At 41.5% G+C, this 14,672-nt stretch overlaps 1 protein-coding gene across 2 annotated transcripts in view; it reads right to left on the minus strand.

Annotated features, from left to right (window-relative positions):
* The window catches only part of MRPS31 (mitochondrial ribosomal protein S31), a 29,409-nt gene extending 15,088 nt beyond the window's left edge, over positions 1 to 14,321 (minus strand). The window contains exons 1-5 of one of the 2 annotated variants that reach the window (XM_060129241.1): positions 14,107 to 14,321; positions 10,260 to 10,544; positions 4,708 to 4,866; positions 3,793 to 3,933; positions 948 to 1,027 (exon numbers count right to left, since the gene is read on the minus strand). In XM_060129241.1, coding sequence (XP_059985224.1) covers positions 948 to 1,027; positions 3,793 to 3,933; positions 4,708 to 4,866; positions 10,260 to 10,544; positions 14,107 to 14,231 — 790 coding nt within the window. In that variant the 5' untranslated portion in view covers positions 14,232 to 14,321. The remainder of the gene's footprint in view (positions 1 to 947; positions 1,028 to 3,792; positions 3,934 to 4,707; positions 4,867 to 10,259; positions 10,545 to 14,106) is intronic. The other variant, XM_060129242.1, reaches the window with a different exon arrangement.
* Positions 14,322 to 14,672: the final 351 nt, after the last annotated feature.

The raw sequence follows: 14,672 nt of genomic DNA on the forward strand, positions 1-14,672 counted from the left end.
GATATTTATTTTATAGCTCAATTTGTTTAAAAAAGGATTTAAGATAACGGATTCCTATTATTTGTAAGCCACTTGGCTAGGGGCTATTGGGTATACAAAAATCAGTGAGACCCAGACCCTAATATCAAGGAGTTTATTGAATAGTGGGAAAATCAGATGTTTTTATAAGTAACTGAAAGATTAAATGAGCCACTGGAAGATGGCCTAGAAACTTAAATATCAAAAATAAAATTATTTCTACCAAGGTCCAAAAAGTTAACTGATAATCCTTAGAAATGAAAGTCACTTATAAGCTAAGACCATTTGTATGGAGTTTCTTCATTTATTTTAAGTTATCAGTAAAACAAATTTAATGTCAAGCAAGAGGACACTTATTTCTCTTTTAATTAGGCTTAAAATGGTGACTGTGAAGGATTTGACTTCTTGCCGAAAGAAGAAAGGGGGAAGAACAGAGAACAAACACTAACTGTGTGTTAAGAAAAAAACACTACAAGTCTGCTAAATATATTCCCTGAATGCTCTCCTTCCCATCTCCTAAATAATCTCTAAATCACTTCAATAAATTAGCACCTATAAGTGCTATCTCCTCTTCTAGATAGTAAGCTGCCTTAGGGCAGACACCACAATTTATCTTTACATAATAGTACAAAGGTGTGTTGCAAATAGTAGGTGATCATTAACGTTCTAACCCAAATTAGCAGCCAATCTATAGCTCTGGATTCATGTGGCTGATGGTACTTACCTCCCATTGCCTCACGGGCTGCAGCATTTCAAGGGAGAAATCTGACCAACACTAACATGTCAACAACTACGCTAATAAGAAAGATCCAGGTCAAGGACAGGATGGAATATTAAAATACCTGATGATTACGCAATCAAAACATGAAGGACATTTTCCAAAGATGGAATGTTTACACCTGAGAAATAGTGTTATTTTCTTAACAAACCTGTTTCAGGTGCCTCTTCAGTAACTGCCTTAAGCTCAAAAATATTAAGCCTCTTCCCCTTGAATATATTTTTCCTAAAACTGAAAAAGAAAAAAATTATTTTAATGAATATTTTATACACAGTCAACAATAAATTGTTTATGAGAAGAAAATTTTATCTGAAATATTCAACGTAAAAATTAAAAATAATTCTGCTGCCCCACACCAGACATTTTAACTAAATTGCCACGTCTTTAGGACTGATAACTAAAAACAGGAACAAGTTCACCTGAATTTCTGCATCATAATACAACAAAGAAGTTACAACAATTTAACTACCAAAATACCTAATTGAAAAGATCAGCTTAATTTGCCACAATCTTTATTTGATCCATTTCATATTAAGGTTTTAGAAAACCTGACATTGTGGAAAGCTACTAAAATATGCTAAGTTAGAAGTTGTTGAAGTCAACATTTGTCTTAGTTTAAGGGTAAAAAACACTGCCTGCTTAATTATAAATTATAATTATAAAAGATTGCACAGGGGCTTCCCTGATGGCGCAGTGGTTGAGAGTCCGCCTGCCGATGCAGGGAACACGGGTTCGTGCCCCAGTCTGGGAAGATCCCACATGCCGCGGAGCGGCTGGGCCCGTGAGCCATGGCCGCTGAGCCTGCGCGTCCGGAGCCTGTGCTCCACAACGGGAGAGGCCACAACAGTGAGAGGCCATGGGAAGCTCTGGCAGGTGGATTCTTAACCACTGTGCCACCAGGGAAGCCCCACAGTTATTTTATAATAGAAAGCTGTCTGTACTTACATAAAGTTTCTGTTCTTTCTCTCCTTCAAGCCTATAAAGTGACAGTTGGGGAGGGGAACCAAATATTTAGCATGGTCTGACAAACACTAACTGAACTTCATAGCAGGAGGTGCTTACAGAATGTCTTCTGTGTGTTGTGTATTCCATGGGTTTTGTTCTATGTATAATCTCAGGAACCTGAGTTAGCTCCTTCTGGGTGTTAGATTATTAATTTGTACAGGAAGATTGGAAAAGATGGTCAGCAGTTAACAAAGGAAGTTCAGGGGTTATAGTGACTTCGGAAGATTATTTGAATTACTAATTTAAAGTGATATTTATATCTATGACATTGAATAAAGCAGAATGTGTACTTGGAGTTTAACTTATTAAATATTGCCCTGGGACTTCCCTGGTGGTGCAGTGGTTAAGAATCCGCCTGCCAATGCAGGGGACACGGGTTCCATCCCTGGTCTGGGAAGGCCGCACATGCTGCGGAGCAGCTAAGCCCGTGCGCCACAACTACTGAGCCTGTGCTCTAGAGCCCACAAGCCACAACTACTGAGCCCACGTGCCACAACTACTGAAGGCTGTGCGCCTAGAGCCTGTGCTCTGCAATGAGAAGCCACCACAATGAGAAGCCCGCGCTCCACAACAAAGTTAGCCCCCCGCTTGCCGCAACTAGAGAAAGCCCATGTGCAGCAATGAAGACCCAACGCAGCCAAAAATAAATAAATAAGATAGAAAAGGCATTAAATTTGTTAAAAAAACAAACCAAGAAATATTGTCCCAAAATATTTAACTTTAGTCTTCTTTAAATCAGTCTTCTTTGAAATGATGCCATGCAACTACATCAGAATGTTATATTATAGACTGATTTTTTTTTTTTCGGTACGCAGGCCTCTCACCGTTGTGGCCTCTCCCGTTGCGGAGCACAGGCTCCGGACGTGCAGGCTCAGCAGCCACGGCTCACGGGCCCAGCCGCTCCACGGCATGTGGGATCTTCCCGGACCGGGGCACGAACCCGTGTCCCCTGCATCGGTAGGCGTACTTTCAACCACTGTGCCACCAGGGAAGCCCTAGATTAATTTTTAATGATTCAAGCTGTCATCAAAAATTAGAAGGTGGTGAGGAAGAAGCTGAAAAAGTAGGCAGGGGGTTTATATGCATATAATGACTGCATTAAAAAGCGGCCTAGGACTTCCCTGGTGGCACGGTGGTTAAGAATCCGCCTCCAATGCAGGGGACACGGGTTTGCGCCCTGGTCAGGGAAGATCCCACATGCCGTGGAGCAACTAAGCCCGTGCGCCACAACTACTGAGCCCGCGCTCTAGAGCCTGCGAGCCACAACTGCTGAGCCCCTGTGCCACAACTACTGACGCCCGCATACCTAGAGCCTGTGCTCTGCTACGAGAAGCCGTTGCAATGAGAAGCCCGTGCACCGCAACGAAGACTTGCCCCTGCTCACCACAACTAGAGAAAGCCCGTGTGCAGCAACAAAGACCCAACGCAGCCAAAAATAAATAAAATAAATAAATGTATAAAAACACAACCAAAAAACTATGTAACGCATGGCTTAGCATCTTTAAGAACTGCAAATTACCAAATTCAGATTGCCACAAATAATCTACTACTTTAAGGTATTATAATGGATCTTCTTTCTTTTTCTGATGGTGGGTTATTTCTCTAAGGTATGAAGAAAGATGATTATATATAGAGATAGAGAGAGTACATGAATCTACACTGTTAGGCACACATCAGAATGGAAAATAGTGTTTCTCACAAAACATTCATTTGTTCAGAATTCAGTCAGCTCCACTTACTCTAAATCAGGAGACCTTTATTCACCGTGGGTAAATGTGAGGCAGGGCCCATTCTGATTTACGATATAGAAAAATGTAGGGCTGCTAAACCCAGTACATCTTTCCCTCTCTAGGAAATGGGACGTGGAGAGTAAGGAGACAGATATAAATGCAGCCGTGACGCTCAGACACCCAACAGCAACAATATGCACAGCAACAAAGTAAATCTACAGTTCAACAAACAAAACCAAACTGACTGCAGAGCCTGAATACCTTCTTCTCAGATCAGCAGGCTTCGCTTGGCCAACAAAATCATCAGTCCCTTCATCAAACTGAATCTGATGCACTGGTCTTGTGCTAACTCTCACTGTGGCAGATCTGGCAACTTTCATATCTGATATGATGTCAGTGAAACTGAAATAAGAAAAAGGTCAAGTGTGTTAGAAATTGTAGCTACAGAAGAGTAATAAACTTTCTTTTTTTTTTTGAGTGATAAACTTTCTTAAACATGAGATTCATATCACTTAATTCTTACTTCACTTCTATGCACTAATACTGAACAAAAAGTCATGTTTAAATAAAAAATTATATGTTGCCTATTAATACCACAGACCACTAAGATTGATGTGGCTTTCTCTCTTTTAAAGATGTTCTTCAGAAATGTTCATTTAAAACATAATTAAAAGTATCCCTCATGAAAAACTGTCAAACATTCAGACAAGTAGATATCAATATCTGTATACCTAGCATCTAGATTAAAAACCTGTATTAAAGTTGAGATTTAGCCATATTTATTTATTGCCTTGCATTTGTTCAAAGACAAATAAAATGCATGATCATATTGTGCATAAAACCAGCATATTATTTAACTAAAAGAAAAACTTCTCAGAGAAATTGTCTTATTCTATTATTTATTTCTTTATTTTAAATAACATTACTGAATTTACCACTTCTTTTTCAGGGACAAGAAATTATGTAACTTCTCAAAAGAAGTTTAATCATTCAATTGGTCTTTTAAAACTGAAATCTTACTTAACACACGAGTTTTAAAAGAAATCAAACTGCTAATACTTATGAGGCATATTTTATATATAAATGAATATATTATGTAATGTAGCTCATCACTCACATGAAGCCAGCCTATTTTGACATATCAGCATCACTGACACAGCTATTGGATTCACCAACCTAATTTTAGGTCTCTCTCCATCCTTCTGTGCCCTCGAGACTTCCTCGTGCTGCTGGAGCTGCTTCAGCAGATCTGACTTGGTCATCTGCTTGTCAAAAGGGAGAGCGTCTGCAACCGCGGAGGCAGCCGCCACCAACTCCGGGCTCAGGGACTCACTTCTGAGAGAGAACATGGAAAACAAATGAGAGAAAAGAGGCATTACTTCAGTGGAAAGTAAAATGATTTCTTGGGAGAAAACTTTTTGTCCTTCAAAAAGTATCATTCAATTCAATTTCTGACAAAATCAAGAATTCTTAACACAGCATTGTAAATCAACTATACTTCACTAAAATTTTTTTTTAAAAAAGAATTCTTAAACACTAGGTGTCGGTTTTATAAAAATGTTACAATATTGAAAGTTAAAGTTAATGGATCCTTAATGAAGCACAATACTAACTCAGAGCAACAGATTAAGGTGGAGGAATGAGGGATCAGCCTCGAAAGTGATAAATTAGTGGATTTTTAAGTTAGATGCCATTTTATTTCAAAAACAATACAGGCTGCAAGCAAATATAAAAGTGGTTAAACCTGTTTATACAAGCTTTAACGGTAATATCTCAAATTGGAAACAACCCAAAGGTCTATCATCAGAACAGATAAACAGTGATATATCCATGCAATGGAACAGTACTCCGCTCACTCCACAACATGTATGAAACTGAATGAAAGAAGCTGGATTAGAAAAAGTATATATGGTATGATTCCACTTATATCGAGTTCTAGAAGAGGCCAAATTAAGGTGAAAAAAAATCAGAACAGTGGCTGCCTCAGTACAGAAGGTTACTGATGGGGAAGGTGAAGATGGGAAATGCTCTGCATCTTGGAAAGTGTGTGGGTTACATGGGCACATCAATTTGCCAAACTCCTACAGCTAAGATTTGTACACTTTAACGTATGTAAATTTTACCTGGAAAAAAAAAAACATAAAATCACCACGTGGGAGATGGAAAGTGGGTGAAGGTATAGATGACAAGAATGGCAAGATTTGATAATTATCAAAACATCATACGATTTTGTTTATGTTTTAAACTTTCCATAAGCTAAAAAAAAAAAAAAGCTGTTCTTCAGTAAATTAGGGTAAGTTAGGAGAAAAATATGCCAGATATAAAAAGTTATTTACATTTTTTACATCACTGAAAATTGCCACCTCAATGAGTGGGATCTGAATTACTGTTTTACTGCACCTGGCTTTCTACCTTAGGAAATGATGTCTAACTTGCAAATCAAAGTTCCCACATCCCTGAAGCTGGGCCTCAAAGAGACTGTCAGAGCCTGGAAACGCTCAAGGACGCTGAGAGTGAGGGCTGTAGGAAAATCAATGTTACTGGAAGCTGGAGGAAAGGGGACCTTAATGAATAGGTAGCTGAAATCAGAGCAGGTAGTTGCTTGGTTAAGAGAATGTTACTTAAAGGAGGAGCTAGAAACTATGGTTATCACTGCACCCACCAGGGGTCTTGTAAGGTTTCACAATACATGCAGACTCACAAGTCTACCACTGACGTGCCTGGCCCGGACTACTCAGAAAGGTAAAGGGCAGAACCACAGCAGGCTGGCAGGGCAGCCTCAGGTGTCCCTCTCGGGGAGTCCCTGCAGCACTCGCGGGTGACACGTCACACAGCCATCCAGGAGTTAGGATAGGAGACCCATATCGCGCAGGCGCGGGAGCTTAGCGCCCCACAGGAACCAGTATCTCTTGTAACAAGGCCACAGGCAGAGTATCTGTGGTCCCTACAAAGGACACGCAGTTACAAGAGTAACTGCGCTCAAGGAAGCCCTAAGTACACTGAACCATACTGTACGCATAGTTCGCCCAATCCAGATGCAATCAGTTATTCAGGGGGTCGATTTTATCATGATAATGTTGCCTTCGATACAGCTGACAACTACAGTAATCAGGTTAACGGCTGTGGCAGATACTTTCATAAAACAGAGACAGCAGTGTTTCTGGTCCCACAAGCTCTTCCAAAACCTTGCTACAAGCCCATCTAGAGAGGCAATTTTCCCTCCCCCTGAAACCAGGGGAGACTTCGTGACTGCCTCAATGAACAGAATGAGAGAGAAATGATGCCCTGTGACTTGTGAGGCTAGGCCACATAATGTGACACGACTTTTGTTGGGATGTCTCTTGAGATGTGTGTCCATGGACCCCAGCTCTCTGGTTGTGAAGAAGCCCAGGCCACTTGGAGAGGCCCTGGGTAAGTGTTCTGGCCAAGAGCCCCAAATATGGTCTCAGCCAATAGGCAGCATCAAGCGCTGGAAGGTACTGTGCGTGGGCAAGCTTTCAGAGAATTCCAGATGCCAGCTTTGAAGCTGCCTTGCTGACGCTGAGTGGAGCAGACACAACTATGTGCAGCTCTTTGCCCAAACTGCAGAGAGATGCTGCCCCCAAGCCTTGGGATGGTTTGTTATGCAGCGATAGATAACTGGAACAGATTTTGGAGCCTGGAGCTTGGGCGCTGCTGTTATAAAACAAAAACAAAAAAACCTAAAATGTATGGGAGAGTTTTGGGTACTGGCAGAGGGGGGAAACCGGAGAGATCCTGAGGCAAGTGTTAGAGAAAGCTTCGGGCCTCAAAGAGACTGTTAGAGCCTGGCGGCCGCGTGAGAACTATAGGAAAATCAACGTTACTGGAAGCTGGAGGAAAGGGGGCCTTTGTTTAGTGACATTATTGCTTGAAGTAATATGGCAAATGAGAGAGATGCTCAATGAATTGGACGACCTAGCAAGGAAACTTCCAGACAGAATACTGAAGGTGCCTCCTGCCTTCTTAGTGGCCAATGGTAAAATGTGAGAGGAGAGAGAAGAAAGAACTGTCCCACATAAAGGAGCCAAGACCTGCTGGGATCAAAAGAAAACATTTGTCATTCTTAGCCCCTCCAGATAGCAAATGATGCCAAAATTTAGAAATGGCTTCTGTACAGAGATCAAATCCAGGGCAGCATTAGGAAAACGGTCTAAAGATAAAGCCATGGGCATGACTGTAAAACCCTCTGTTAAGATCTTAGAAAGATTTAAGATGGTGCCTTAGAGTGCCCTTCAGACAACAAGAATTCTAGGAAACTTAAAGGTGTGGTCCCAGGGCCTCTCACGGGGAGCTCAATGTAGACCAGGACCCTGGTTCCCAAACTGTGCCCTAAGGCACCCTGGAGTACCATAGGGAAATATCAGCCATGTCTGTCAGTGACTGTGTGAACTACTAACTCAAGGTAGTTCACAGTTTCAACATTAGACTACCGCATTCCTTTCAATGCCACCATATCTTTGTGAAGATGGTTCTCCAGCAGTTGCTGTGATGAAAAAGCAAGAACCCTTCAAAAATCAATATGGAAAAGGAATGAGAGTGGCGGTGTCCAGTCTGACTCCAAGGCTAGGTCATAAAACGATACAAATTCCTAGGGGCTCGTTTTCTCTTGGGACACTCACCCTTGGAACCCAGCCACCATGCAGTGAGGAAGCCCAGGCCACATATAGGTGGCTCTGTAACAGTCCTGGCTAAGGTGTCAGCTAACAGCCAGCATCAACTGTCAGACCTGAGTGAGCAAACCCACAGATGATTCCAGCTCCCAAACTTCCAAGTCTTCCAGCTGAGGCCCCAGACATCACAGAGCAGAGGTGAGCCTTCTCTACTGTACTCCGTCCAAACTGCTGACCCACAGAATCGGTGAGCATGAAAAAAGGCTGTTTTATGCTGCTGAATTTGGGGGCAATTGTTATGCATCCATTGTAACTATCAACATAGGGGAGGGTGTTCGACATATAATACAAATAAACGAGCTAAAAGCGGGCCATGCGCGGGGCAATGATGACAGTACATCATGAATCAAAGACGATGACGAACCAAATTCTCTGCAACTGGGATTCCTTAAAAAAAAAAAGCAGACTGGAGGGGGGTGGGAATCATTAAAAGATACATTTTTGAAAACTCAAAATAAATGTATCTCATTCACCGATCTTTTGATATAGGATCAAAGCCTCTTCTTTGAACACAGGACCACTGACAGACGTTCCAAGGTATCGATACATCTCTTATATGTATACTACACCCATAGTACATCCTCCAATATTGCCAATTTTGGTTTCTTTAAAGTGGAAACATGGAGCAAGAACTTAAAACGCTTACAAAGCAGTCTGAGTGCAGAATTTTCCTGGACTTTTATGCTTGTCTCATTCATACCTAATTGGAAAGCAACTTTAAAAATTACCTTTACTGAGGCTTTGCAAAGCAATCAACTCATTTTAACCACTTCATTAATAGTTAATTAAATTGTATAATTATAAAAAAAAGCAAAATGAATCATAAACAGGTCTGGAAGCTGGGAAAAAAACCTTACACTTCATAAGTAATTATAAAGTGTGTGGGAGTATTACCTAATTACGTATGTATATATTTTTTATTTGTTTTATATTGTTTCTAAAAAGGAGGAGGAGAAGGTACTTAACATGGGCACTTCCTGTTTGAATTAGCTTACTCTCTACCACCCAATTATGCTTTCCAGTGGTAGTTTAGATACAATATGATACAATGTAGAAACTAAGCAGTTCTGTTAAAATGTTAAGTCATTCTGGGAATAGAAACCTATACTATCTGTTTATTCTGCTAAGAGAAGTCAGAGATGGGGATCTTAAAGCCACATTTCTTACTACTTGAATTGACTATGTCACTGGTGTAATCATTATTTATATATCACTAAAACAAAATACTGCCATTTAAACTACAACACAATGCTAAAATATCACTGATTGCACTTAGAATCAGTAAAATATTATACTCTTTTGACAAGCACAAGTAATTACAATACTTTGAGGAAACCACGTAAGCTGAAAGCCCTGATAATTACTGGTCAAAGGAAGTAATATAAAACAGCTGTAATTAACATGACAAAATTCTATCCTAGGTGGAATTTTTTTTAATGAAATTTCAAATAAAGAAGTCCTTCAGAGACACAAAGCAACCTTCAAATCAGGATGTAAATAATTTGTTAATTAACAGCTTAAAGAAGCAATTAAATGCAGTTAATAACTGATGAAGGGCTTTCCTGGTGGTGCAGTGGTTGAGAGTCTGCCTGCCAATGTAGGGGACACGGGTTCGTGCCCCGGTCCGGGAGGATCCCACATGCCGCGGAGCGGCTGGGCCCGTGGGCCATGGCCGCTGAGCCTGCGCGTCTGGAGCCTGTGCTCCGCAACGGGAGAGGCCACAACAGTGAGAGGCCCGCGTACCGCAAAAAAAAAAAAAAAAAAGTGATGCATATGTAAGAGAATGTGGAATTCTCAATTAGATCACTACTCTTTCCCTCTCTCTAGACTCCATACAGATATCCACTTATTTAAATATAGAATAACAGTATTTCTCATTTAATATTAGTCTCTGTGTTTACAAACTAATATTTAGTCTTCATTAACTCTGTATCTCCAATGTTCTCTAATTAAAAAAATTTTTTTTTCTAAAAGAAAAAGACTGGAGTTTCAAAAATTACTTTCAAAGAAAAACATTCAAATTGCAATTCAATTTACCTCTTTTGGGGGGCATCTTCTGGAGCATTCTGAAGTCTGACAGTTGAAGCCTCCAAACTTTTAAGTTGTCTTCTGTTGGGTGGCTTTGTTGTTTGCACATTTACTGAGCTTAATTCAACTTTCATTCCCTTAAGAATATTTACCAAGTCTTTTTTCGTATTCTCCTTTACATTGTGTTGGCTCTCTGTCTCCTTGGAAATCTCACGGGTTGGAACAGACTGCTCATCTTTCTTGCTATAGATCACGCTGTTAGTGCCAAAATATCTTTCGATATTATTTTTTGTCCTGAAAAGATTAAAGAAAACAAAAAAACACTGCAAAATAATACAGGACTCAAAATGCTGCTTCTATGTGTTTAAAATTTTTTCAATTAAACCCTTCCCTTTTGCTTATTACTGTTATCAGCAACTGTAAGGACAGCAATTTAACATTTACTGAACATATACTATGTGCCTAGTCTTGTGCAGCATTTTATGTACATTTTCTCATACCCACATCAACTCCAAAAGGTAGGTATTATCCCCATTTTGCAGATAAGGGAACTGGAAACCAGAGGAGTAACTTAGCCAAGGTCATGTAGCTCAGAGCTCACTAAGGCCTAAGACCCGCTGGTGAGCACAAATGAGTTACAGGTGTGCTGAGATACTGACCACCTGGTCCTTGAAGTGGCTGGGTGAGGAGCAGGGCCGCTGGTGCACCTGTCTGTTGCTGCCTCCCATTTATCTCAAGGTCTGGTACAAATATCATTGTCTATGTTCCATGACATTAAAAAAGTTGTGAAACACTGACATGGTTAATAAATTTCAACGTATTATTCTCAAACCCCAAACTGACAGACTGCCAAGTCCTTGCTCTTAACATGATATAAGACCTCTATAAAACGTCACAATTAAACAATATGAAAATAAAGAAATTTCTATCAGTAAAAAAAAGGTTACTTTCTTCAAACAAATTCCTGGGTGTGATTCTAATCTATTCAACTTTCTCATTGAGCTCCATGCCATTTAACTGATCACTATCTGTAAACTAAGCTAAACTGGAACAGGAAAAAAGAACATTCAGTGGCTAGAGTTGTCATTCTGCTTTCTTCTTTAGATTTATTTGTGAAAATGAACAACACAAACAATCACATCTATTTCAAACTCATGCAAAAAAAGACTTCCCAATTCTAAGGAACCCAAATATCTAACTTTACTTTGTGGCATTAAGAACCTTTTGATAGTTAATGTTGAAGAACTTTAAAAACTAATGAATGTGTTAGTTTCAGTAAGAGGGTATAAAGTACAAAAAGTCATTTATTAAATATAATGAATATCTACTCTGCGCTGGGCACTATACTAGGCATTGATGATGCCTTAGTAAATAGAAATTTCATGGTGCCTATTTCATTTAGCTAACAAGCTAGAGCACTTTCTCTCAAACTTTAATACGCATAATAACTACCTAAAGGACTTGCTGAAACACAGATTCTTTGGTTCCACCAAGGAATTCTGACTCAGTAGCTTTGGGGAGGAACTCAGAGTCTGCATTTCTAACAAGTTCCCAAGTAATGCTGATGCTGCCCATCAGAGGCCCACATCTGAGTAGCTATGTTACACATGCCATTTAATCCTTACACTCTTACAGAACAGGTTTTATTATTCCCATATTACAGAAGAAACTGCTGCTCAAAAAGGTTAAATTAGTGGTTCTTAACCTTCAGAGGTTATATGAATCACCTGGGGAACTTATTTAAAACATGGATTCCTGAGATTCTCAGTTGGTAAGTTTGGAATCAGGCCCAAAGATCTGAATTTAATCAAGACCTCAGGTGATTCTGGTGCAACTGATCTCAAGAACCTGCATCAGACCCTGGGTTAAATAGTATCTCAAGTTCTCGAAGCTAGTAAGTGGTAGTGCCAGATGAGGGAGGCTTTAATGAAAAGAGAAATGGCTATTTCCAAAAACGCTGAAACAAACTATTTGATCTGCTCATAAAAATGTCAGAGGCTAACACATCAGACACTTAAAAATCAGAATGAAAACCAACTGCTTAACCAATATCCTTATAATCAGTACACAGGGGACTTCCCTGGTGGCACAGTGGTTAAGAATCCGCCTGCCAATGCAGGGGACACGGGTTCGAGCCCTGGTCCGGGAAGATCCCACATGCCGCAGAGCAACCAAGCTCATGCACCACAACTACTGAACCTGCGCTCTAAAGCCTGTGTGCCACAACTACTGAGCCCGTGAGCCACAACTACTGAGCCCATGAGCCACAACTACTGAAGCCTGTGCACCACAACAAGAGAAGTCCCGGCAAAGAGAAGTCTGTGCACCGCAACGAAGAGTAGCCCCCGCTCGCCGCAACCAGAGAAAGCCTGCGTGTAGCAACAAAACCATAAATAACACAGCCATAAATAAATAAATAAATTTATTAAAAACAAATCAGTACACGGACACATTATAATATTCAATATGTGGTACCACTGAATTTAGGAAAATGCTCTATTATTTTACATGTGAAAGTTAAAATAATACTAAAGGTATTATAACAGAAAGGTGGCAATCAGGAGAAAGAATCTCACATATAACCCGTACTTCAATGTTTCCTTCCAAGACTGCTCTAGTGCTACAGAAAGTAACCTATATTTATACCAGGAAAATCATGTATAAGGAAGTAACTCCATAACACTAAAGTAATAAAACTCTAGCCCTAACCCCCACCTGGGCTTGTTTCCACTGACAGCACCTCATCAGCACTTCAAATGCAGCACATCCAAGACCACATTCAAGAGCTTGCCTCTCCGACTGACTTTCCATTTTTCACTCTTCTGTACTGAAGGGGCCTCTTACCATAAATAGCTACTTTTCTATTCTAAAAACTATGACATATTTTAAAAGCCTTCTCAAAGCTGGTCCTCATTCTTCTGTTAACATTAATGGTACCCTAATCCTGCCAAGCAGCCAGCTGAAATCTTTGCTCGGACTGCCCTACCCTTACCTCATCATATATCACATCCCAGCAATTTCACCTGTGAATTCTTTTCCATCCAGCTACTTCTTCCCATCCCCATGGCTCCTAACCTGCTTCAGGGCTATACTTAACCAAAAGGGCCCCCAACTGATCTGCATGGAATATATATGCAGGAGAATTAAGTTTTCATAATCATGAGAGTTCTCAGAGAATAAATACCAACACCAAGTATGCTGCAAATCTTCTTCTTGCCTGGCTAACTCCAACCCTTGGGCCCCCTTTAGATTTGATCAGGCTTCTTTTCCCAAAGGGATACTCTGAACCTCTCCTGCAATGGTCAGGCGTCTCGATTTGCTCACCCAGCAATTACCAGTTCAATGAATTCTGCGGCACTCTGCGCTACCTACACTATCTCAGCGATTACTCCACTACACTTGAATTGCCTATGTGGTGGAACTCTAAGCTCGGCGACGGCAGGACTGTGTTACTCGGGGCTTAACCCCAGGGCTGGCACACGGTAAGCGTTTTCAATAATGAAGGTAAAAATGAAACCATCACAGACTTGGGAGGCAAAAAATTTAAAAAGAATTAAAAAATAAAACAACTTCGATTTCTGGAACCTGGATAAAATGAGGGGAGAAGTGGCAAGAGAGATGAGGCACGGTATGTAGCAGAAAGAGCACAGGCGGACCAGGCCTGTCACCATGACCTTGGGCAAGTCATTTTATCTTTCTGGGATTTCCCTTTGCTCAGATTTAAAGTGACGGCTTCTAAGATCCCGCGGATCATAACACGGACTCCGGGAAGCCGGAGAAAGAGAACTGAATGTGCAGGAGCGGGGACAGGGGTTGCCTGAAGACCTGCCGGGCCAACAGCGCTGCAACGCGGTACCTGACAGATCCATGCGGAGAAGCGAGTAGCACGACGGCGGCCGCCGATACCTCTGGGTCTCCGGAGCACAAAGAGAGGCGGGAAAGGGGGCGAAGAGGAAGGAGAGCCGACACCCTCGGAAACATCGCAGAGAAACAAACAGAACTGGGCACACAGGGGCGACGACGCGTCCTCTAACACGCCCCCCCGCTCCCGCTTCCGTTCCCCAAGCCGACGCGCTCCTCTCGTTCGTGCGCCGGCTAACAACAGGGGCTGCTAACTGTGTTCCGGGTTCGTCCGCGGCCGAGCCCGCTGTCTCCAGGCGACTCCTCCCTCGCTCGGCGATTCTGGCCCCATCCCAGAGGTGGAGTCAACTGAGGTCAGCAAGGGGGTGGCGCTGGGGGCGCGGCCCTGACCCGAGAACTGAGAGTGGAGGGAGCGATCGACTGTGCAAAATACTGCCGATGGGGCCAGTAAGATGAGGCGCAGAACAGACCCTGCTGTGCGGCAGTAGGGGGAGAGGATCCACAGCGTTCATCATATTCTCGAAATAATCCATGGCCACCAAGGAGGTTAAAAAACAAAAT

Source organism: Lagenorhynchus albirostris, chromosome 18, assembly GCF_949774975.1.
Source record: "Lagenorhynchus albirostris chromosome 18, mLagAlb1.1, whole genome shotgun sequence".
In the NCBI taxonomy this organism is placed as follows: domain Eukaryota; kingdom Metazoa; phylum Chordata; class Mammalia; order Artiodactyla; family Delphinidae; genus Lagenorhynchus; species Lagenorhynchus albirostris.